This window comes from Peromyscus eremicus, chromosome 9 (genome assembly GCF_949786415.1).
Source record: "Peromyscus eremicus chromosome 9, PerEre_H2_v1, whole genome shotgun sequence".
Taxonomy (NCBI): domain Eukaryota; kingdom Metazoa; phylum Chordata; class Mammalia; order Rodentia; family Cricetidae; genus Peromyscus; species Peromyscus eremicus.
Genome location: NC_081425.1, coordinates 102488578 through 102513302, shown reverse-complemented (window position 1 = coordinate 102513302; position 24725 = coordinate 102488578). Strand labels below are relative to the sequence as shown.

The window sequence follows — 24725 nt, the reverse complement described above, 5'->3', positions numbered from 1 at the left end:
GGAAGAGGTAATCCATAGAGTCAAGAGGCGTGTGCTCAGTGGGGGATGGGGGGGTTATGCCTCCCTTAGCTTTTCTTGAAGAATGAGAGAACAGCTCCATGCCCATTCCTATCAGGGAAAGATGAAAAGTAGGCCAAGGAGTAAACACTTCCTCTCTAGAGCAACCAGGCTTCCCTGGGCAGAGCAGAAGGCTGGATCAGGCCGACAACATGATATAAGAGATGTCTGACCAAGAGCGTTTGGAAGTGACCGGGAATACGAGTAGACTAAGAGTCAGTTTCCCTTCCACTCAATACCTACGGCACAATTCAAACACAAAAACAGTAAGAAGCTGGAGCCTGCTCATAGATAAGCAGTAAGAGTCTCTAGTAACCAAGGTGGAAGGCAATGCAAGTTTATGCATCACAACATACTCATTGTCGTTTAAATGAATGTGGGGTCATAACAAAAGGTTTCTAAACACACAACGACTACAACTCAAATGCAAACACATAATGAACCAAAAAAGGTATTTCAGGCATCGTAAGCCTTCACTGAAGCCTTCACCTGGAGCACACAACGTGCACTTTGCACTGTGCATGCAAAAAAAGGTCTCAGACACTTTGGCTGGGACTCCAAGACTGAGACTATTGTAGTTCATGAGCTACACTTTCTATTGTATGGAAGTTCTGTGCTGTAATAGAAACAATGCTTTAATTAGGGAAACACGCTTTTAATATTTTCCCACCATTCCTTGGCACATAAGTATAAAATTAGTACATCTTGGAATTGAACTGTGCTACAATGTTTGAGTTTTTACAAATACTTATTAATTCTTCAAGAATTTCATACAGTGTATTTTGATCATATTCACTCCCATTCCTCCAAAATACACTCCTACCTCCCTGTGCCAACTTTCTGTGTTCTGTTTTTACAAGGTTTGATTTTAAAAACTGTTGAGTTGTTAACCTGAATCTCACAATAAGTTAATAAAAACTGCTTAATGAATGTTAGCTGGGGACAAGGAAAGAATTTCTGACAATTTCTGAAATGGTCTTAAATATACTTCTGCCACTCTGTATGATGTATTTATGAGAAGTATTTTTCAATGATGACTATAAAATCAAAGTAACAGTCTAGGTTCTATATCCTGCAAGATCGAATATTCAGCTGAGATATAATTAATTCTTCATCTAAAATGAACCAGCACATCCATCTCATTAGTATGTAGGTTTGCTTTGTCTTTAGGAAGTGGTAAAAGTATATGTATATCAGAGAACTGCCTTAAAATACATTTATTATTTATTCACAGTAAATATTTGATTTGTATATCTATTTTATACCCATACACACACACACACACACACACACACACACACACACACACACACACACACAAACACCATGGTTCTGTAAAAAAAATCTTGGAGAAAGGGGTTGTATAAGTGAAAAAAACTAAGAGTCCTGCTTTAGAGGGATGGGTCAAAGGGAAGTGGAGTAGTTGTGAGCTTAAGCGAGGGGGGGATTTAGATCTGAGCCCAATGTAGACGTTTCCTGTCAACTATTTAGTTGATAAGAATAAGAGAAGGGCCTTTAATCCCAGCACTGTAAAGGCAGAGGCAGATTTCTCTGAGTTCCAGGCCAGTCTGGGCTACAGAGGGAGACTCTGATCCCAAATATAAATAAATATATAAAAACAAATAAGAGAAGGAAGAGGGAAGAGGACTAGATGTCTTGCCACAGAGCAAGTCTGCCGGCCCTGGCTGTATGAGACAATGTCCAAAAAACAAAGCAAAGCTAAACAACAAAACAGTAAAGCTTTCTACCTTTTCACAAATTTTAACTGATACAATGTGAATTATTTATTTATGTAGGTATTTATTTATTGTGTACTGGTGTTTTGTCTGTGTACCACCCACATGCCTAGTACCTGTGGATACAATGTGAATTTATTCATACATCCATCCGACTGACTATCCATCCATCCATTTATTTATCCTGTGTTGGTGTTTTGTCTGGGCACCTCCTGTGTGCCCAGTGCCAGTGGACACCAGAGGAACACACTGGGTCCCCTATGGATTAAAAGAGTTTATTTAAATACATGTGAAGCCATGTGTTCATGAAAGCAGATCATTTCTGACAAGACTTTCAAGTGTAATTTCTGTTATTTCAGAGATTAGTTTTAAAATAAAAATGAGAACTATTTTTCAACTTAGTTTCACAGACCAGTTATTTCACGTCTGTGTGTGCACACACGTGAGTATGTTACAGGGGATTTCGAGCTGTCTGACATGGGTGCTGGGAACTGAACTCTGGCCTTCTACAAGAGCAGTAGCACTCCTAATTGCTGAGCCTTCTCTCCTGCAGGGACTTGCCATCTTGATCAATATGCTAAATCAATGACTAATTTGTTTTTTTCTACTAGACTGAAATACTTAATACCCTCCCTATTAGTTAACAGACAGAAGGAAAAGCAGACCAGTTGAGTGCTCGGCAGGTGTCACCTGCCCCTGGGGAGAGTTCGGAGTCAGCAGCAGAGCAGTATGTGCTACTCCAACCGCTGTCTGCTGTGTGCCAAGAGAGGAAACTCTTACACTTCTTTAGATCCGAATGTCCTCATTTGTGAAGTGAGGAATCAAACTAAATATAGCCCCCCTTTCATTTTAAAAACTTCCAAGAAAAGCTAGCATCTTTTGGAAGCAGAACTAAAGTTTGTTTTCACTGAAATACTGTGTAGGTTTGTATAGAACAGTTCGATTTTCTTTTTAATGTAATCTCTATTCCTTCCCTAGGCTGAGGCTCCAACATGGCCAGGCCAACTTTCCTGCTATGTATTCCTAACACAGCACACAATTCTGGCATTCAAAGAGTAGATACATCTGGGTGAAGGCTTGTGAACAGTAAGGGAAATAAGAAAAAGTTTATATAGCACAAATTGCTTATTTCCCAAATCCCACAGGTAGGTAGCTAATTTTATTCACTGGTTATTTATTTTAGATATTCCTACTTTAGTTACAAAGTCAGAATGTAAAGACTTACTCAACATAAGATGTTACAACCTCATGCCTCTCCAGCCTTCATCCAATGGGTCATGTTCCAAAAGCGCTACTTAAAAGCAAAACAGATCCAAAACCACCCACTTGTGTAGAAAGAAGAGGAAGGGAAGGAAGAGCTCAAAGGAGGAAATGGAAGAGGAGAGGAAGATCAGAGAGGAAAAGAGGAAGGGAAGATCTCACAGTACTCTTAAAAGCTAATTTCCCCCTAAAAATGGCATCTTACCTGCACTGCAACTGGACAGTACAAGCAGCAACTCAGACTGTCAGAAGAGCTAAAACCTCCAAGGAAACAGAAGCTGGCCCTCTCCCCTCCTAATGCCTTGTATTTCAAGGTTTATTATGTAGATTAACTACAGAGCAACATACCAAAATTTAACGTTGTTTCAATTCACAAGAGCTCTTCAAACAATGATCTACAAAGTGGTGCAGCTGTATCCTTTACCCTAAGGCTTTCCTTTCTCTTCCTTCTGTGGTGAGGTCCTGACACACTCCTGCAGGACTAGGCCTCCTCACACTCTTCCGGCCTCTGCCTCCTGATGGTGCCATCACACCTGCCTTGGCAATGCTTTTCTAAGAGCCGAAAGACGGGTGGGGCGGGGTGTGACTCAGAGGTATGAAGTTTGTATAAGCACATGCCTAGCATGGGTAGGATCCTGGGCTCCATATCATACACACACACACACACACACACACACACACACACACACACACACACACGAGAGAGAGAGAGAGAGAGAGAGAGAGAGAGAGAGAGAGAGAGAGAGAGATAAAACAAACTTTAAAAAAATAAAGTACAAAAGTTTCTAAAATTGAATTTCTTTTAACAAGTTAGGATACTTTAAGGACAGGTGGCACCACTCCTGGCCCTAAAAGCATTTTTATTGATTTACTTTATATGTGTGCACCTGAGCTGAGGTTAGATGACAATCTGCAGGAGTCGGCCCTCATTCCAGCATTTGGGTTCCAGAAACTGAACTCAGGAAACAGGGTTTGGTGGCAAGCTCACTTTTCACTGAGCCACCTTCTCTGGCCTGTGCCTTGGGTCTGGCTTCTGAGTTTTGTCTTCGTGCAAATGGGTGAGCTTCCCCTGGACATGGCTCTGGTGGAGTGGGGTCCTTGAGCTGTTTTTTATTAAAGCAGTCTATATAACAGAGCAGCCCAGGCCGAGGCCACAAAACTGCTTCAAGTAAGCTTGTTCACTATGTAAAACCTAAAAATGTCAATTCACTTAGCTACTCTCTATATCCTTTTCTCGACTATAAAGCAAGTGAAGCAGTGAATTATTTATTTATTTTTTCTGTTCCAAGGAATTATCACTAAGCCCTAAAGTAAACCCAATGTTAGTTCACCTTAATTTTAAAGATTAGAAACCACATAACTTCAAAGACAGAGAGTGGAGTGTACATGTCTCATTTCCAGAGCTGTCAGGAGACAGTGGAGTCAGACAACTGCTTCTTCCAGCCCAGTTCCATTCCAAACTACCTACCCTGGCCCAGGAGCCTCCAAACTCATGTCTGAAGCATGCCCTCTTCAGGAGACATAAACCTTGAAAAAGGACTAGAGCAGTGGTTCTCAGCCTTCCTAATGCTATGACCCTTTAATACAGTTCCTCATGCTGTGGTAACCCCAACCATAAAACTATTTTGTTGCTACTTCATAACTGTAACTGTGCTACTGCTGTGACTCATAATGTAAACATGTGATATGCAGGATATCTAATATGTGATCCCTGTGGAAAGGTTATTCGACACACACACACACACACACCCCCAAAGGGTCATTCACAGGTTGAGAACTGCTGGACTAGATCCTGGCTGGGTTTCACACAATGGCAAAGACACTTTCTGGCTGGCACCTAGAAAGCTATCAATATTATAGCTGATATAGTTGAAGAAAAATTTCCCAAGTAACTATTCCCTTTATAAAAATACTCTATTGTAATACAGAACAAACTGTAAAAAAATGTTATCCAATTCCTAATCCCAAAGAGTTTTTCTAGTTTTGGAGAGAATGGAGGATGGCAGCCTCTGTTGTTTTCTTTTCCATGAAAGGCTGCCACAAGTTCTGGCTCAGGTCACAGCTGAGACTGGAGGGGAGGAGGTGCATCAGGCTAAGGAGACAGGCCACCGACTTGTGAGGACAGCGAGACAGATAGTGAGTCATGACTGTCCAGAGTGTGCCCTCTGCAGGAGGAAGTATCCACACAGGGTTCCAGACTCACAGGAGGGAGACCTGAGTCCACACTCTTAGACCTTAAACCAAAGGAAATGAGCCTAAAGACATTCCAAACAATATTCTGAATTGTGAAGCAAGTATTAGCCCATTAAGTCAGCTTAAGAAAAGCTCCCGTTTTCTGATGTGAAACTTTTGGCCTCTTAAATCAGCCTTAATTATCTCTAAATACAGAATACAATTTGTGTAAAATGTAAGAAATTATTCTCCCTCTACCTTTGCCAACACAGCCCATTTCCACACAACTTTCTTTCCCCATCTGCATAAGACTCACAGTATTAAGGGTTGCTGAGGAGAGCTTCTAGACACCCTGAGCTTTCTTAGTCAGCATTAACTTGTATCTTCCAACCTGGCTGAACTAATTTTCTAAAAATGGGAGAACACAATTTACCTAAAATTTAAAAATCTGATTAAATTTATTACTACAGTTGTTTATCAAACACTAACACTTTGATTCAGCTAAGGTTCATAGCATACAACTCATTTAGGTTAGAAACAAGCAACCTAACACTTACATTCACAAAATACAAAATATCTCCATTGTACTCACTGCTGGAGAGATAAAAAAGTTCAGGAGAATAAAAGCTAAGGAAAAAAAGAAAACATTAAACAAGGACATTGAGAAAGGTGAGTGTGTGTACGACATGGGCATGAAAACAACCCAACCACTTGTCACAGGCATATTGACTACTATGGCCTTTGCAAGTCTTCATCACTAGTGACATGACAGGGTGGGACAAGAGATAGAGGCCTGACTGTATGTATGTATATGTGTGTATGTGTATGTATGTATATGTATGTGTATGTGTGTGTATGTATGTATATGTATATATTTATATGCAATATGCAATGATGAGATCCTCTCACCCTGTGGTCTCATCAGGGGATATTAGGAGACTTCATGAACACCATTCTGAAAGGCTGCTTCCTTAGAGGCAAGCCTGGCTCAAAGGAGCCTACATTTAAGAACTGAAGAATTAAAGCAGTTTTTAAAATGTCCTATGATTCTGGACCTATTGTTTGGCTAGGGTTTCTCTATATGTAAACCCATCTATACCCACAGACACACTATTAACAGCTTTCTTTTCCTCCTCCTTCTCTGCCCACCTTCTAGATCTCTTTGCTTTTTCAGCTCGGGTTCCTTACCTCTCAGGAGCTCAGTTCAGACCTTTCAAAAGCCTACTGAACAGAAGAGAGTGGGAAAGTCTTTCCAGCTGTTAGCCATGCCCCCATGGTGAGCCTATTATAATGATGATGATGATGATGATGATGATGATGATGATGATTTCCCTAATTTATCTCCTCCGGACCCTATTTATTGCTGCAGACCTGTGAAGTCTAGCCCGGGCTAGGAGCAAGAGTAGAGGTCACGACACTACACCAGATGCCTGACGGTGAGATGAGAGTTACAGTAAGCTCACACCCTTCTCTGGTCACTAGTCTCAGGCTGAGAGCATCCGAACACTTTCTCCACATGGACTGACACACTCAACTCAGTTATAATTTTAGTCCAACAAAGTGCTGTTTTCCGAATGGTGGCTGTTACTCTCATTTATTTACCAGCAACCGCTTCAATCAGGGTCTGCAAACAGTCAGACGAGCTGTCTTCATGAACAATCTGATCTACACAAGGTTAATCAGTGGGCAAACTGTATTATTTTCTTAAAGATCAAGACAATCAGCCAAATATTACAATATATGTCTATAATCCTAGCACTTGGGTGGTAGAGACAGAAGTACCACAAGTTCAAGGTCAACCTAGGCTATAATAGTAAGACTATCTCAAAAGAACTAACAAAAACCCATATGTAAAATGTTGAAGATGTGTTTTGTGGCGCACACCTTTAATCCCAGCCCTTGGGAGGCAGAGGTAGTGGATCACTGTGAGTTCAAGGCCAGCCTAGGCTACAGGGTGAGTTCTAGGACAGCCAGGGTTACATACATAGCGAGACCAGGATTCACTTTTAAGCACCCAAACGGCAGCTCACAACCATCTGTAACTCCAGTTTCAGGGGATCTGATATCCTCTTCTGGCCTCCTCAGGCACCAGGCACACATATGATACACATATATATTCTCTGGCAGAACACTCATACACTAAAATAAGACTAAACAAATCTTTAAAAGAGCTAAACTTGTTTCTAAACGGTAAGACTAAAGCCGAAGAGCCAAGCTTTGCCCACTTTCAACTTGAACATTAATTAATTAATTAATTAATTAAATGACAACTACTGCAATTTGTTTGCCTAATCCTAATTTTCTTTGGTATTTTCAGGTGGTAGGTACAATAAACACTTAAAACAAAACAAAACCAGAGAGTCACATGTTTTTAACCCAAGCACTTAGGAGGTTAGAGGCAGGTAGACCTATGTGAGTTAGAGGCTGACCTGATCCATAGTTCATTCTAGGCCAGCCAGGGATCCCATTGGGGGTGTGTGTGTATGAAATTCTTAAAAAGTAAGAACATTCTACCTATTTTTAAGGTTTATTTTGTTCTTTGGTGTATGAATGTTCTGCCCACATGTATGTACGTGCACCTTGTTTGCTTGGGGCTTGCTCAAGAGGCCAGAAGAGGCACCAAATCTCCTGGATCTGGAGTTAACAGATGGTGTGAGACAACAGGAGCCTGGGATTTTAACTCAGGTCCTCTGTAAGAGCAGCAAGTGCTCTTAATCACTGAGCCATATCTCCAGTCCCAAAATATTGTTGTTTGGGGCCTATAAGGTGACTTAGTGCTTAAAGGCACTTGCCACCAAGTTACATGACCCTCTAAAATAAGTAAAAGTAGTTTAAATTTTTTTAATTAAAAAACAAAAGAACCCACTGGGGAGGCAGAGGCAGGCAGACCTCTGTGAGTTTGAGGCCAGCCTCAAACTGCTGCGTATGAGTACAGCTGAACACAGCAACTCCAAGTGAGGTTCACAACTCAGAAACACAAACACACCAATAGTGCACAATGGTAAGGCATGAGTCTTTGAAGGGTAGAGATCAAATCTGTAAACATCCCCTACTTGGGACAGGGACTTGGGTTAGCCACTTAAGCACTGAAAGCACTTCTTCTATAAAACGAGAATGACAGCCACACTGACATACTTCCTAAGGTTAGCTGTTACCATCAGCTAAGGGTTATTCTTTTGTTTGTCTGTTTTGAGACAGCCCTGGATGTCCTGGAACCCACAGAGACCTGCCTGCCTCTGCCTCCCAGAGTACTGTGATTAAAGGCATGTGCTACCACACAAGGCTACCAGTTTTGTTCTATTTTTAATCCTCACAACACAGACTATGAAACTAACTCTTAAGTCTCTGAGTTGTCTAGAGTATCACAAATCAGGCCTTCTGTTGCTCCCGTATTCCAATTCCCTTCACATCAAAGGCAAACTCACAATCCTGTGTGCTTTGATTGTATTATTACTGGGGTTGTTTCTGAGTAAACATTATGTTTATACTCAACTTCTGTCCCCTTAGAAACCTGAGCTGACACAAAAAGCAAACAACCACAACAACAAACAAACAACAAAGTAGCAGCAGGACTGCAACAATGTGTAAGCTCAGCCGTCGGAGAACCAGCCCAGGTTACAGGTTACAGACCCGCCTGCCCACCGGCCTGTCCACCGCAGCTGAGTTACCGACAGCCATGTCAACAATGTCGAGAGCAGTGAGGACTTAACTGGAATGACCAGCAAGCTGCTGCTTCACAGACAATTCTCGTGATGCAATGGTAAGTATTCGGTATGTTACACATCTTAAAAACTCTTTCAAAAAATCACGAACCCTGCTTAGTGTGGCACATTCTTGTTGGGGATTGAACAATGCCCTCAATGGTTAGGCTCCTGAGAATTAATATACACAGTCTGGTACACAAAGTTTTTGTTGTGGTGTTTTTAAGCTTCATATCCCAGGCTGCCCTTGAACTTGCTACACAGCCAACAATTACCCTATTTGGGTTCTCCTGCTTGCCCTTTATCAACTTTATTTGGTGTTGGGGATCAAACCCAGTTCTCTGTGCATGCTAAGCAAACACTCTAGCCACTGAACTATTACTTGGATCCAAGGTGCTTTTTTTGGTTTGGGTGGTGCTGGGAAGTGAACTTAGGGCTTACAAGCACTCTACCTCAGAACTATAATCAGAGGTGGATACATCCTTTTATTTGCTTCCTGAAAATTCAAATGCAACAAAATATATTCTGGCTAAGTAAACATGTTAACAAGAAATTTATGAGAAAGCTGAGTGGTGGCGCACGCCTTTAATCCCAGGCAGAGACAGGTGGATCTCTCTGAGTTTGAGGCCAGCCTGGTCTACAGAGTGAGTTCAAGAATAGCCAGGGCTATTATATAGAGCAACCCTGTGTGTGGAGTGGGAGTTATTTAATAACTTCAGAGAAATCCAACTGGCTGGCCACAATTTTAAAGAAAGGGAACAGACTAGGATGAGAGAAAGACAGAAATTAAACATGAACTGACAAAGATTCCAAGCACAGAGGAAATGTTACAAAACATATGGAGACGACTCCGCTCACAAAGCAACAGGATAATATATACTTTTGAAATGCATCTTCAGATCAAATGGTAATAAGCAACCGTGACCATCTGAGACCTAGCGTTCCTGCAGAGGCCTGGAGGGCACGGGGAAGCTTCAGAAGTGGAAGAGGACAGCTCCCGAGGGGCTGTCAGCCGGAAGCACAAACCTGTGGAAAGCGATGGCAGGTGGATGGTAGTGAGCCACTAAATGGAGAAAGGGTTCAGTGGTGGCTCTGGGAAAAGAAAAGTAAGACAGCACCAGCCATCAGCAGGCAGAGGGAGAAAACGACCACTACTTTTCTGTGTGGTAAGCCTAAACAGTGAAGAACACTTCTCCACAACTCCCTGCTGATGCACACAGCTCAGAGGGAAACTGAGACAAGGCAGGGAGGGAGAGCTGGTCCTTCCCACCTGAAAACCCTTGGCTAAAGGCCAGAACACCTTTACTTTTCCCACAAACACGTTTTAACCTGCAGGCAACACAATATAGAATGCGTGTCCACATATATAAACAGGCAACAGTAACATACAGGAGAAACTGTGTTCTAGGGGACACACAATCCACGGAGAGGATGGACACCAATTCCAGGTGCCAGCTGGAACAAGAACTATATCCTCGCCGGGCGGTGGTGGCGCACGCCTTTAATCCCAGCACTCGGGAGGCAGAGCCAGGCGGATCTCTGTGAGTTCGAGGCCAGCCTGGTCTCCAAAGCGAGTTCCAGGAAAGGTGCAAAGCTACACAGAGAAACCCTGTCTCGAAAAACCAAAAAAAAAGAAAAGAAAAAAAAAAAAAGAACTGTATCCTCAGTGAGATTTCCTTTAGAAGACCTTCCTCATTCCACAGCACTGCCCCTGCATGGGAGAACACCCCAGGGTCCTGCGCCAGCCTCCCCGAGGAAGGCAGTGATGTGGCCAAGGGTGTTCTCCAGGAGGGCTGTGCCGACAAGACGAAGGGTAATGAGCACAGCGTGAGGCTGCAGCCCACCGCCAGGCTCTGCGCACACGAAGTTACTACGGCACTAAACAAGTACTTATTTTGAAATATTTACTTAGGTTAGAGGAAAGTTATCACTCATGTTTTAGAAATCCTCTTGGGTGCTTATAATAAAACAAATGTTTTCTTTGAGGGTCTTCTATGTAAACCAATTGAATGATCTTCTTCTATTAGGATAAATATGCTCTAGTAAAGTCTGCCAAGAAATAAATTTTTATAATACCAATTCCAGTATATTATGTTTAAAAAGTGAAATGTATTCCCACAGAGAAGGCAGGGTTGTAGTAATGGGAGAAATTTAAATTACTTTTGTAGGGAAATCCCTCTGCAGACAGACACTTGTGGTTCCCCTCTCTATCTGTGTTCCTCAGGCAGCATCTAAGGTTCTGTGACCCCAACTCCCATCCCCAAACATTTTCAAGTGTTACCCAAATTAATGAAATCAAGCAAGACCATGACAGCCTGCATAATCTAGAGTTGGTATGGCTGGCTCAAGAGAGAAAGAATGCTTACCAGGTGTTTTAGGGCCCTGGGAAGCCAGGCATGGTGGCACAAACCTTTAATCCCAGTGCTAGGAGACAGAAGCGCAAGGACATCTTTAAGTTTCCAGGCTACCTTGGTCTATACAGCAAGCTCCAAGCCAGCTAGGGTTACATAGTGAGACCCTCTCTCAAAAATAAAATCTTGGGGCTGGAGAAATGGCTCAGTGGTTAGGAGTGTGTATGTACAGCTCTTCTAGAGGACCCGGGTACCTGCACTGGGAAGGTCAACACTACCTATAAAACCCTAGCTTCAGGGAAGTTAACACTCCCTTCTGGATATTTCTGGGTGAGTACCTGCATATATGTGGCTTACATATTCATCCATTCTTATTCTCTTTCACACACGCAAGTGAAAATAAATCTTACAAATAACTAATCACTTTTCTGAATAAATACAATGAAATCTTTTAACAGAGAAGAAGAAGAACAGAAACATCTTTTTGTTTTAATTGAAAACCATGCCCTTTATTTTGTTATCTAACATGGATCTGTGTAATGTGGTCACCATCAACCTGAAGGTGTGATGCCCACTGATTACTTGCTGACCTTCCTATGTGCCCACTAGGCATCATTTTAGACTTGGTGATCACTCAACTCGGAACAGTTCCCAGTCACCATTTCTGACCCCTTCCTCCCCTTCTTGGTTTCTATTATCAACATCTAAATGTCAGCAAGACGCTCAGGCTCCACCCAAAGAGCTCTCCTTGTACCCTTCCAGGGTGCGCCACGGGCTTTTCCTAGTCACGAGACTCAGTCCAGTGAGGTCTCCCAAATGGCTCCGAAATATTCCTGAGTTCCAATCCCCTGTATGTAACTTCTATCTGACATCTTAGTTTGGATGTCTGGTGGGAACCAACCTCGCACATACTTTGTCTGAGCAGACATTTCCAGTCTGACCTCCTGCACACACAGCTGGGCTCGGTGCCAGCTTTCTCACTATCAGCAAAAAGTCACCACCCTCTAGCCAACAGCAAACCCACAAACTGGAAGAGGCCTGTACACTGCTCTCCTAACTCCCAAGTGCAATCCACAGAGGTCCGGGTCTACTCCCTTCTCCACCTGTCACCTTAGACCCAGCACCACCCTCCACTCACGCCTTCCCCAACTGTGCTCCACATACCCGAGGGGAAGAAAAGTCCTTACACCACTTCTAGCTGCAAAAACCAAGAAGGGCTTCCCCAAGTCCTTAAGGACCTGAATCTCCTGGCTTCCCTCGTTGCAATATTCTTACAGGACTTTCCCCTAGCTTCTTCCTTTCTTCTCAACTCTGAGGTCTTCGCTTAAGTATATTTACAAGCCTTCTGCAGGTAAACCCCTGCCCCAGCCCCCAGCCACCCAATGATCCTCTATCACTGTACTCCATGATTTTCCTTCCTACCAGCCATCACAGAGTGTACAAATCCCTTGACTTGTTGTCTGTACAGCCCACTGTGCTGGATAGTTTTATGTCAACTTGATACAAGAGTCATCTGGGAAGAGGGAACCCCAATTAAGAAAATGCCCCTGTCAGACTGACCTGTGGGCAACCCAGAGTATTTCTTGGTTAATGACTGATGTGTGGAGACCTAGGCTCACTGCAGGTGGTGCCATCCCTGTGCTGGTGTTCTAAGTTGGGTCATGATACAGCCTGAGCAAGCCAGACAGCAGTGTATTCCTCCACGGTTTCCATTTCAGTCCCTGCCCTGACTTCCAGAGTGTGACCCCAAGTTGGAGGGTCTTTATCACAGCAATAAACACCTTAACTAAGACACCTACTGAAGTCCAAGTTTCCCAGCAGACAAAAGCTCTGGTTAAGGCCCTACCCAGCACAGTTCACTGCTTCAGCGACCTGATCTGACCACCCTGCTGCCGCTCGGGACACTTACCATATGGAACACATCTACTGTTTTTCCTCCTAGTCAGATTATCCCAAACTACTTTTTCCCCCCTGGTTGTTCGAAACAGGATTTCTCTGCGTAGCTTTGGAACCTGTCCTGGAACTCTGTAGACCAGGCTGGCCTTGAACTAAGAGATCCGCCTGTCTCTGCCTCCCAAGTGCTGGGATTAAAGGCGTGTGCCACCACTGCTCAGCACAAACTACTTTTTTCTAGTTTTGTTTGTTTGTTTGTTTGTTTGTTTTAGAAGTACAATCTCACTCACTCTATAGCCCAGGCTACACCCAAATTCAAGGCAATCCTCCTGCTTCAGACTCCCAAGTGGTGAATTAGAGTCATGATATAACACATCAAGTCCAATGTCTTTTTCTATATCATGTACTAGGGGTACATCCCACATCAATTTTCTATCTCTCAGTTAGAACAGGCACAAATGCCTAAGGTCTTGTGTAGTGGGTAGCAGTTCTGTCTATGACCTTGAAGCATCGCCCCTAGAGTAGCAGCAGGTAACTGCTCCACCTGCCTATGACCTTGAAGTGCATGCCCCTGGGAAGTGGCCTCACGGACCCTGAAGACCTGAGATGCATGCAGCCAGCGCTCGCTCTCTCCCCACCCCCCTCTCTTGGTTTTTGGAGGCAGGACTAAGTCAGGTGGCCTGAACAGCGTTCCAGAACCTGCGACTATTTTGTTATGTATGGTGAGTTTTCCCCTAATAAATTCCTTTACCCGTTAAGCAGACTCTGTGGATTTCTCCCAATAGTCTTGACAATATTAGTGACCATCACATCAATGCTAAGAGCCCTACTGAGACCACAACATTCTTTATTAAGGTCAGACTGGAGAAGTCTGATGTGATTCCAGTGGTTAAGCTGCTTCTGACACTACACAAAGCTAGATGACATCAGCCCCTTTCTTCTCATCTGCCATTTAACCAACTTGTCACATGGAAGGCAGCACATTCTCTGACACAGACAGAACTGGGCTTTAACAACTCTGAGCAGGACCCTGCCCCGACAGCAACTGAGGAACACTTTCAGTTATCTTCTCAGGACAGTCTCGTGCACTGGCCCAGCAGGCAGGAGACATCACCTTGGCCTTCCAAAGGCTTCCCTCCGCGAAGAGTGATAGGGATTCTGGAGAGCTAGTCAGTCACGTGCATATGTTAAAGAAAGAGTGGCATGAATATAGCAGTTTCTGGAATGTAGCAAGCCTCAAACAGAGGCTTGGTGAGCTTCTAGCCTCCAAGAGGAGGAGGTTGTCCAGAGGGTGAGGAGGACGGCCGTACCAGGTGCCGGGCCTTTTGTTTCACTGGGGAGCATGGCTAAGTGAGGGGCTGAGTAAGAATGGGTTTCTTATGAAAGCCCTGTTTCACTTTACTGGTGACAAGGAGTGCATCAGATGTCTCAGGAGGGTTGGTCCCAGCACCTCTAACAACGGTTTGGACCAGCTTTAAGATACAGGAACCCAACTTCCTTAGCATCCCTATTATCAGTGCTCTTTGCAGGCAACTTTATAAAATGGAAATGTACATCATAGATACATTATTTTCTTTATTACATTACCAGCCTAGTCTGAAGAACAGATCACATCTTTTTGTTTGTTTGTTTTGTTTGTTTTGTTTTGAATCACCCTGACTGATGTCCAGTTCCACTGTGATTCTGGAAGGGCCCAAACTGCCAACAAAGCTCGGGGCCTTCCACAGCTGTGAGACCATCTGTGACAGCGATTTCCCCAGCTCTTCCCATTGTTTCCTAAAGAATGCAATAAGATGTCTGGTAACCCATCGGGTCTACATTAGTCATCTGTGTCTATTAATTTAATACACACTGATGATCAACCATTTCTCAGACACCAGAGATGCTGAGACAGAACAGTCCCCTTTTCTCAAGGAGCTTAAAGTCTCCCAGGAAAGAACAAGCAGGAGGCAGATCCTACTGCTCTTAGCTCTACATAGGGCTGGAGGGCACCTCACCCACGAGAGATGCTTCCAAGCCAGGAGAGAGCTGTCCTGCCACCAAAACTTCAGGTTGTCAGCTTTTCATAAGAAATGCTCTCTGCCCACAGCCTCAATTGCACATTCTACCACCTTCTTTAGAACCTTTTGAAAAATGCTCCATCTCCTTCTTGCCCCTCCATCTTTCTCTGTTTGCTCCCCTCTTGGTCTATAAAAACACATCCATAGCTGTTACACTTTCAAATCCAAGGGGCTGAAGTTCCTTCTCTTCTCCCAGAGCCTTGATGGCTCCTCCTGCCTCTCTGCTTCCTCTTTTTCCAGGGCTTCTGTCCCTCCCTGACCTTCACTTGCAGAGACCCCTCGGAACACAGCTCTATTTGGATCCTGCTAGGAGTCCAGGGTTGCCTCAAATACATGATCCTCCTGCCGTAGTCTTCCCCGTGCTGTTACTATGGTATGCAACCAGCTTTTAGAACACAATCCCTAGTGCTCTTCTTCCCGGCAAATTTCATTCTCTTTATCATCACAAAACTTTCAAAACTCAAATAGACTTTCAAAGCTACCTCCAGCCTTGGCACCTCTGCCAAGACCTTAGATTTGACTCCAGCACACTTAACCACTTCATGGAAGCAGCTTTCATTCACATTCTGCAATAGGTAAACAAAAAACCCATGTGTCCTGGTTAACTTTAACTGTCAATCTGACAACCTAGAGTCATCTGAGAGTCTCAAGTGAGGAATTACCCAGATCGAACTGTCTGTGGGGGACTGAGTGTCTTGTTGATTGACACAGGAGGGCTCATCCCCACTGTAGGTGGCAACAATCCCTAGGCAAGTAGTCCTGGGCTGTCTCAGAGAGCTAACTAAGCATTAGCCAGCAAACAGAATTCCTCTATGGTTCTACTGTGGTTCCCTGGTCAGAAATAATGCAGTGTGGAATAGTAGGCAGGCCTGCCTTAGTTTCTAATGGAGTTCCTGCTCTGACATGTCTTAGTGATGGACTGCAATAAACCCTTTCCTACTCTAAGTTGGTTTTGGTCATGGTATTTGTCACTGCAACAATAAACTATACAAACTATACAAACAGGAAGTTTGTTTGTTTGTTTTTACAGACAGTGAGTGTGCACTACACTACTCTCCCAACGTCTTCTGTAGCTCTGAAATCTTCAAACTGAAAAGTTAGGGGAAACATGCAGGGTCAGAATCAAAGACTTAAGTCATTGTCTTTGCCTCCTAGGAAATTTTTAACCTACTTAATTTGCCTAATCTTACCTAAAAGCAGGCAGATCTGAGAGTTCAATAATTGATTAATAATAAACTCAAATAGACTACCAAACTACAAACATTTACTGATGGCCTACTCAGTGGCAGCCACATGCTAGGCATTGTATATGATCCACAACATAGTAACTTTGGAGAGAGACCTTGCCTCTCTCCCCTAAGCCACTTTTCCTGTCCTACCTCTTGAGGTTAGTTTCCAGTTACCCCCAAACCCAGAACTTCAGCATCCATGTTTCCTCGTTCTTCTGCTTTCTGTCTTCTTTCTTCTCTACTCTGAAGGCTACTGTTTCCCAAGCCCTCTCTGGTCCCTACCCACACTACAGCAGCCAACTCTAAGCCTACTGCTTCCTACCCAACTTTATGCCATCACTGTCTCTGTCCAAATTGTTCCATAGAAATTGCATTTCCCACTCAAAACTTTCAAAGATTCTCTAATGTCTACAAAATGAAATCCAAAGGCCTTGGCCTGACAGAGCAACTCAGATTTTCTCTCTTATTGCAATGGCATCCTCCCACTTGTTCTGCACTCTGGAGCCGAAGGCTTACCCACCACAAGACAACCCTCTTTACCTGCCCTCTGCCACATTTGCTGGCTGTTTCCTCCCCTGAGTCTATGCTTCTTTATTCTTCGCCCCAATCCCCAGATGACTAAGTGTTCCAGCCATAGCCCTCACACCCAGGGCAAAGCCATCTCTCATTTTTCTGAATCTTCACAGCATGGCACTGGCAGTTATTACTTCAATATTTCACATTTCTACATTTCTTAGAACCTTTAATAGATTATGAACCACTTGAAAGTAGTTCCTTTTCATACCCAATAAGCACTCAAGGTTTGTAACAGAGAATATCAGCACCTTTACAAGAATCTCTAAAACCAGTATCACCTTTTAAGCTATAAGGACTAAAAAAACAAAAACAAAAAATCTCCAATATTTTAACAATAATTGTGTTTTTTAATAGTTTTTTTAAAGATTTATTTTATGTGTATGTTTCTGTGTGAGTGCAGGTGCCCTGAAGGCCACAAGAAAACGTTGGATCCCCTGGAGCAGAAATGACAGGTGGTTTTGAATCCTCCCATATAGGTGCTGGGAACAAACTCCAGTCCTCTAAAGAACAGCAAGTCCTCTCAAGTTCTGAGCCATCATCTCTGCAGCCCCTATGGGTTTTACATGTACAAACCCACTACATATAACTCAGCATTTTAACCATTACAAGCCTACAATTCAGTGACATTAATTACATTTACAACATTGTACCCCTACTGACACCATGCAGCTCCAGTGAGTTCATCATTCAATACAGTAACTGTGATGATTAATGACTCCTCACCAGGAGGCAAGGCAAGAGAGCCACAAATTCAAAGCTAGAATTTTGAGACAGCAAGAACTTGTCTCAAAAACAAGGGTGTGCTAGCATGAACCAGGAATCCTAGCACTTGGATGGTGGATGTAGGAAGATTAGGAGTTCAAAATCATCCTCCACTAAACAGGAAGTTCAAGGTCAGCCTGAATTATTTGAGACTGTCTCAAAACAAAAGGCTAGGCTTTCTAATATTGTAAGGTAGGTAGGCAAACCACTGGGTCCTTTCAGCAGAGAAAGATAAGAGGGCTGAGAATTATAAGACTATTTTTTTTGTAATGATGTTGCTTCACCTCAAATCACCCTAAAAAGAACTTTATCTGATTAAGTACAGCTCTTGGTGGAGAAAGGCTCGACGTAACATACTTAAATAAAGTAAAATAAAATAAAAACACTGGTCAAATGTAATAAAATTATATGAAGGAAAATTTATTTTTACTACCCTCTCCTTGCACTTAAAATGCTTAATGACGTCTCAAAATACTTTTACCTAAAATAACATTAACCAAAATTCTGAATTTTAGGTTTCCACTTACACTACAGGCTTACTTATAATACAGATGTTCCCATTAAATAGAACTAAAGTAGGAAAGATTTGGGCAAATATGCCAGTTATAATGAGTAAACTCACTGTCCAAAGACGTTCATGTTCATAATTTAAGTTACAATTATAATTTAATTGACTACAGCAAAGGATGAGCTGTAAGCTACAAACAGCACCACAAAACTGATCCTAGCGGCCTGAAGTTCATGAGCTATCTAGAACACATGTGACTTCTCCATCCCAAATAGAGCCAAGCTTTATGGAATCATTACAAAAACCACAACAGTATTTTTTCCCCTAAAAGAATAGAGCCAATGATAGAGAAAAAGCATAACTAAATGCATGGTAAGTTGCAGAGATATTTCATTCACTAGGTACGTATACACACACACACACACACACACACACAGATAGAGAGAGAGAGAAAGAGAAAAGAAGAGAGGAAGAGAGAGAGATTCATATACACACAATACTACATAGCTTGATGCTTGAAAGTAAGAATTTAATTTACATGGCACTTTAAAAAATTTATATTTTTTAAAGTTTCCAAGGCTGGAGACGGTTCAGTAGTTAAGAGTCTTGTTGATCTGTAAGGGGACTCAAATTCCATTTCCAGAACCTATGATAGGCAGCTCAAAACCATCTCTAATTCCAGCTCCTGGGGATCAGTGCCTTCCTCTGACCTCCATGGGCATCAGCCACATGCACATACACAAACCTATACTCATAAACATATGTACACATAATTTTTCAAAAAATTAATTTATTCAATACAATACACAACACTAATTATTACCTTTTCTCATACAACATATTTAGCAAATGAAATTTACACAAGTTTTGAAGTTTAGTAACTTTGAATCCAAACTTTTTAGTCGAGTACGGAGACTAGTAAATACAAGCAGCACAGTCTCTCTCTCTCTCTCTCTCTCTCTCTCTCTCTCTCTCTCTCTCTCTCACACACACACACACACACACACACACACACACACACACACACACCCACACCGCCGCAAGTGGACTTCTGATGTATAAGAGGCAGCTGTCCACTGAGAGGATGCTGTGTGCCACTTGATATGTTTTAGGAAAGTAATGTGTCTAAATTTAAAACTGAATGCTGCCTGAAAGAAGTTCTAGAAAAGGTAAACTATGTCTAGAAAGGGTAAACTTTATCTAAAATTTATAAAATGGAAACCAATCATTTAGCTTATTCAATATGATTTATAACTGATGAAATTACAATTTCACTAGGAACTACTGAGTTCTTATGTGGAAGGTAACACCAGAAAAAAATTTAATATCATTTAATTCACACATCTTATTTGGAAGCTAACTTCAAAAAACATCTAAGCTAAACTATCTATTCTGTCTCCAACAATAAAGGCCACGAAGATATTAAATAATTAACTCTTATAGAGGGGCAGGTGAGATGGTTCAACAGATACCTAGTTCAATCCCTAAGGCCCACATGGCAGGATTCCTGCAAGTTCTCCTCTGACACTCATATACATGCTGTGGTACATGTGCATCCTCACACATAGACAAAATGAATAAATGTTATTTTAAAAATTGGTTTTAAATCCTATACATAATATAAAACCAAACTCAGACAAGAGTCCAGGACAGAAACTACAGCACAATAAAGGTGGTAACACAGGAAGGCAATAAAAATAGAAACTCAAATTCCTATCATTTCAAACAGCAGTTCCTTCTCAACCTGTGGGTGGAGACTCCTTGGGGGGAATCAAACGACCCCTCTACAGGGGCTGCATATCAGATATCCTGTATATCAGATATTTGCATTATTACTCATTACAGTAGCAAAATTAGTTATGAAGTAGCAACGAAAATAATTTTATGGTTAGGGGTCACCACAACATGAGGAACTGTATGAAAAGGTCGCAGCATTAGGGAGATTTAGAACCAGAGTTAAACGGTCTAGTAGGGAATATCTCCAGAAATTAAAGCATTTGTTATTTGTAAAGGGCAGCATAATATATACTTCTTTATTTTATTTTTGCAAAATAAAGATACCTAGTATGTTCTTGGAAATCACACTCTTCCCAAAATGTTTAAGTGTAGTAAGATTTATCACCCCACCATACAGTATAGATCATCCCCAGCCACAGGGAATGCTCCAAGGTTTCAGCTTGAAGGGGCGACATGAGGAATTTACGAAGAGAAAATGTCCTTCACGCTTCAGAAACACAAGCCTCTCACCGATGAACCCTGCTACAAGAGCTCAAGTGTACCATCCTGCTTCTAAAAACCAATCTCATGAAAGTCTCCAAACTGTTTACAGTTTAAATTTGATAGCACTTATTCATTCACAGGAAAGCCATTTATGTTTTAATAAACGGTGCTAGTTTTGAAGCTATGATTTATAATTTGATCAGCTAAAGCCGTCTGAACTCACAGGAGACACACACAGGGGAGACAATGCCAAAAGTAGTGGCAGCTACAGCACAGACCTGCCGTAGGGACCGTCCGTGATTCCACACAAACAACCAAGGCAAGCTTCAGGCTTGCCTCTAAACAGCTCTTAGTATTTCTCCACTTTCTCAACCACTGAAAAGATTATTAGCTACAAAAGAAATCCTAGAGAATAATTAGGGGCTCAGTTAAAGAACACAGTTTCAAAGTATCTCCCTGGGAATGTAGCTCAGTTGGCCGAGTGCATGCACAAGCCCCCCTCCCCTTTTAGCCTGGCATAAAGCCAGCATAGTAGCTCACACTTGTAATGCCAGCACTGAGGAGAAGGTAGACAGGAGGATCAGAAACTTGAGGTCATCCTCAGTTACACATCAAGTTTGAGACAATGTCTTAAAAAAAAAAGTCCTAATACTCAAAATGACTTTCTTACAAATCAGTACAAAATTTCAAAAAGTATCACAAACCTGATCAGCATTAAGAACAAATTCATACAAAACAGAATCACTAGGGTGAGCCCAGAGAGCTCAGTGGGAAGATGCTTACAGCTCAAGCCCGGCAACCTGAGTCTGATCCCTAAAACCTACATACAAGTAGGAGAGATCAGCTCCACAAAGCTGTGTTTTAGCTTCCGCATGCATACATCAAGCAGTCACACACACAGAATAACAACCGTCAACGCAACACCAACACTCAATTTTGCTTTTAATCCACCAGTCATGGTTTTAAAACGTGAGTGTTAAAAGCAAAATGCTTCACTTAGCTTCCATCCTGAATGCTCGCACATACTCACTGGGTATATCTAGTAAGTATTTGCCAGTAACTCCTCCCTGTACATTTAAAGCACCAATGAAATCTTGCCTTCCATTCAAGGCTGAACCAGGTTCTACTAAAGTTTTTACACCTTCATGATTCACTATCAATTTACAAACAATCACAACTTCTTTCCACCTTGACTCAAAAATGCAAAACTGACGATTGTGAACAAAGCCAAGTGGTCAACACACCCTCTGGAAGCTGGCTACACAAACACATATATACTCAGTCTGGATTACACAATATCAACAAAACATCATCTTCTAAGAGTTTAATTTTATAATTTAAAACAAAATTATTCTATTAAAGCCACAAGTTATTTCCTGAACTGCTTTGCCAAGAGTCCAATACAAAATTACAACGAGCAAGTCTGAGGATCTAGTGTTTGCTTTCACTCCAAGCTCCGGCGACCTGTAATGAGGTGATTCCAGCAGAGCAATTTCTAAAGGCGCGCGTGTAAAGGCTGGCATCACCCACAGCTAGCTTACAAAAGGGGTACTCCTTCACCTTAACTCTGCAGTTTGTTTCCTAGACACCAGTGCCCCTCCGCGTGAGTCCCCGTCCTCAACAGTTCCGAGCTTGTTGCATACCACACCCACAGCATACCAATACATTTCGTCGGACATTTGATGTTAGCACCAAACAAGCACAGACCATAGAAGAGAAAATTCAATAACAGAAAACACAAGAGAGAAGTTAGGAGACTTTTAAGAAGACAACAATCCATAGGCAGCTCACCTGCAGTTTGGTGGAGGGTCTAAAGTGATGTCTGCCAGCTCCTTCTGGATCCTGGGAGACAGGGAAACAGAAAGTTAGTTGGAGGCCCCTCCCAGAACCAGGTCTGGCAGCCCACCTCACTCCATACATTGAGGGAGGAGAGGACACCCAGAGGTCCCAGGCTGGGGAGACTTTCCAGTGCAGGGGAGCAGCTTGAGGTCTCTCCCACCCTCAACTGCGTTGGGCTTTCAATACTGCCAAACACACTAGGGCAGTTGTCCTGGGTGTTTTCCACTTAGACAATTTAAAAATTTCTTCACTGCAGTTTCCCCCAACCTTCTTGGCACCTCACCCGTGAACGGAGGTCATTATCCTGAGCTGAGCCCGCCCTGGGGACTCCCGACCTGGGACCCCGTAGTTGTCCCCCTCCTCCCTGGCCAGGACCAGGCCTCTTGGTCCCCCACCCCCAGAGCAGGCCCATCATGACCACTGCGGCTGCGACCCTGACCAGCACCCCTCCTGACCCGGTCCCCTCCCAGAGGCCAGGCCCATGCACAGCGGCACACGGCCCCCGCACACCAGCGCCCCCCGCAGGCCGGGACCCCGCACAGCGGCACACGGCCCCCGCACACCGGCGCCCCCCGCAGGCCGGGACCCCGCACACCCGGACCTGCACCCAGGAGCAGTGACCTCCCGACAACGCCAACATGGCCGCTGGGGCCCCGGTGACCGCCACCGTCAAGGGTCGCGCGGTCCAGGAAGTGCTGGGTGGAGCTGAGGGCCCGGGACCCCCGCGGCCCGCACAGGTGCACCGGCCACCTGCGCCCGCCCGCCCGGCCGGCCGGCCCCTAACTTCCCCGGCGCCCGCCCGCCCCCGCCTCCCGCACCTCCGCACCTCACAAAGAGCCCATCCCCCAGCCCTAGGCCGAAGCCACTGACAGTTCACACCGAGCCGGCCTTTGTCTTCTGCTTACCTAGGCGCCTAGGGCACCAACTACAACCACCAACTTTGTGGCCTGAAGCTGCTTCTCCTAAAGGGAGACTATTTTTATAACTTCTCCTCCTAACAGGCGGTTACAACTTAAAAAAATCCACCAAGCCCGCTCGGTAGTAAAAATAAAGCCAACGCACACTCGGCAACCTCAATGACAATGGATGTTTTCCCCTTTCCAAAGAAAGTTTTCAGAGAGTGGGAAGAGGCCACCTATAACGCACTGACATTTTTAGCAGGCACTTCTTCCACGTTAAAAGGAAAAACAAATTGAGTGGTGACTGGGGAAGGTCTTCAAACTTTCCTATTGAAGGGCACTTCCTGTCCCTACAAATGTGGTCCCGTTTAGAACACCCAGTCTCTACTGACATCTATTAGTGCCCTCCTAAATTCTACTGCTCCCAGTAGGCATTTCAGTCCCTGTACATTTGCATCTGCCGTTTTATTCACATCAGGATGTCACACTGAAGTTTGGAGCATCAGTTTCCGGATCCTTGCACCTATTGGAATTGACCATTTTCAGATCTGTCAAAAGCAAACACGTCCTCCTTCGGAGTTGTAAAAAGACAGTTGCTCCTTCGTACTCAGAGGGTGAAATACCAAGCGGGCGGACTAGTGACATGGCTCGGCAGCAAAAGGTGCTTGCCAGCCCACATGATGACCCCAGTTCAATCCCTGGGACCCACACATGGAAGGAGGGCTGACTCCAGCAATTTGGCCTCTGACCTCCACACATGTGCCTTGATATACTTGAATACACACACCACACTAATACACACAAAATTATGATATAATTTTTAAAAGGGCAATACCAGGCTAAATACCCATTTAATCTTAAACACCACCATATGCACCATTTCCAGAGCAAGACCCACAGGTGATTCAAAGGCTCATTCCACGAGTGAACCTAGCTCTCCACTCTCCACTGGTGCTTTCTTCCACAGTGAACGAAACCCCTTAGTCTGCCGATTCTGATTGCGTTTTCACACCACCTCCCGGTACACATGCCCCTTCCCATTCCATGGGCAGTACTCACTTTCCAAACCACCGTATTCAGATGTTCTACATCTACCAACCATGCAGAGCAGGCTGTGCATCAAACACAGTCTGTCTCCCTTTCATTCTCTCCTTTTTGTCTTTTCATGTTAACCTTAGCTCTGCTTTAATACAAATAGCTACTGTTTCAACAAGGTATCTAGGAATCTAAGTGTGCTGCATTAAGAGATACAAAAAACATGTTAGTTTACAGGCAAAATTATTATTTACTCTTTCCCAACTTCTAATTCTACTGCCAGCGTTTCTTTACTAGCTGTTTCTAAATAAGGCCTCAGGCTGGCGATCTGAATGACAATGGATGTTTCTCTATTTCCGAAGGTTTTCTGGGGGTAGGACTTCCCAGCCACCACTCAGTGTGTTTTCCCTTTCACTGGGGAAGAAGT

At 43.4% G+C, this 24725-nt stretch overlaps 1 protein-coding gene across 1 annotated transcript in view; it reads right to left on the bottom strand.

Annotated features, from left to right (window-relative positions):
- Nucleotides 1-24725, bottom strand: part of Ube2e1 (ubiquitin conjugating enzyme E2 E1) — a 52767-nt gene that overhangs the window by 25131 nt on the left and 2911 nt on the right. Inside the window, exon 3 of the mRNA XM_059274173.1 lies at nucleotides 22317-22367. Within this exon, the coding sequence (XP_059130156.1) occupies nucleotides 22317-22367 (51 nt within the window). The remainder of the gene's footprint in view (nucleotides 1-22316; nucleotides 22368-24725) is intronic.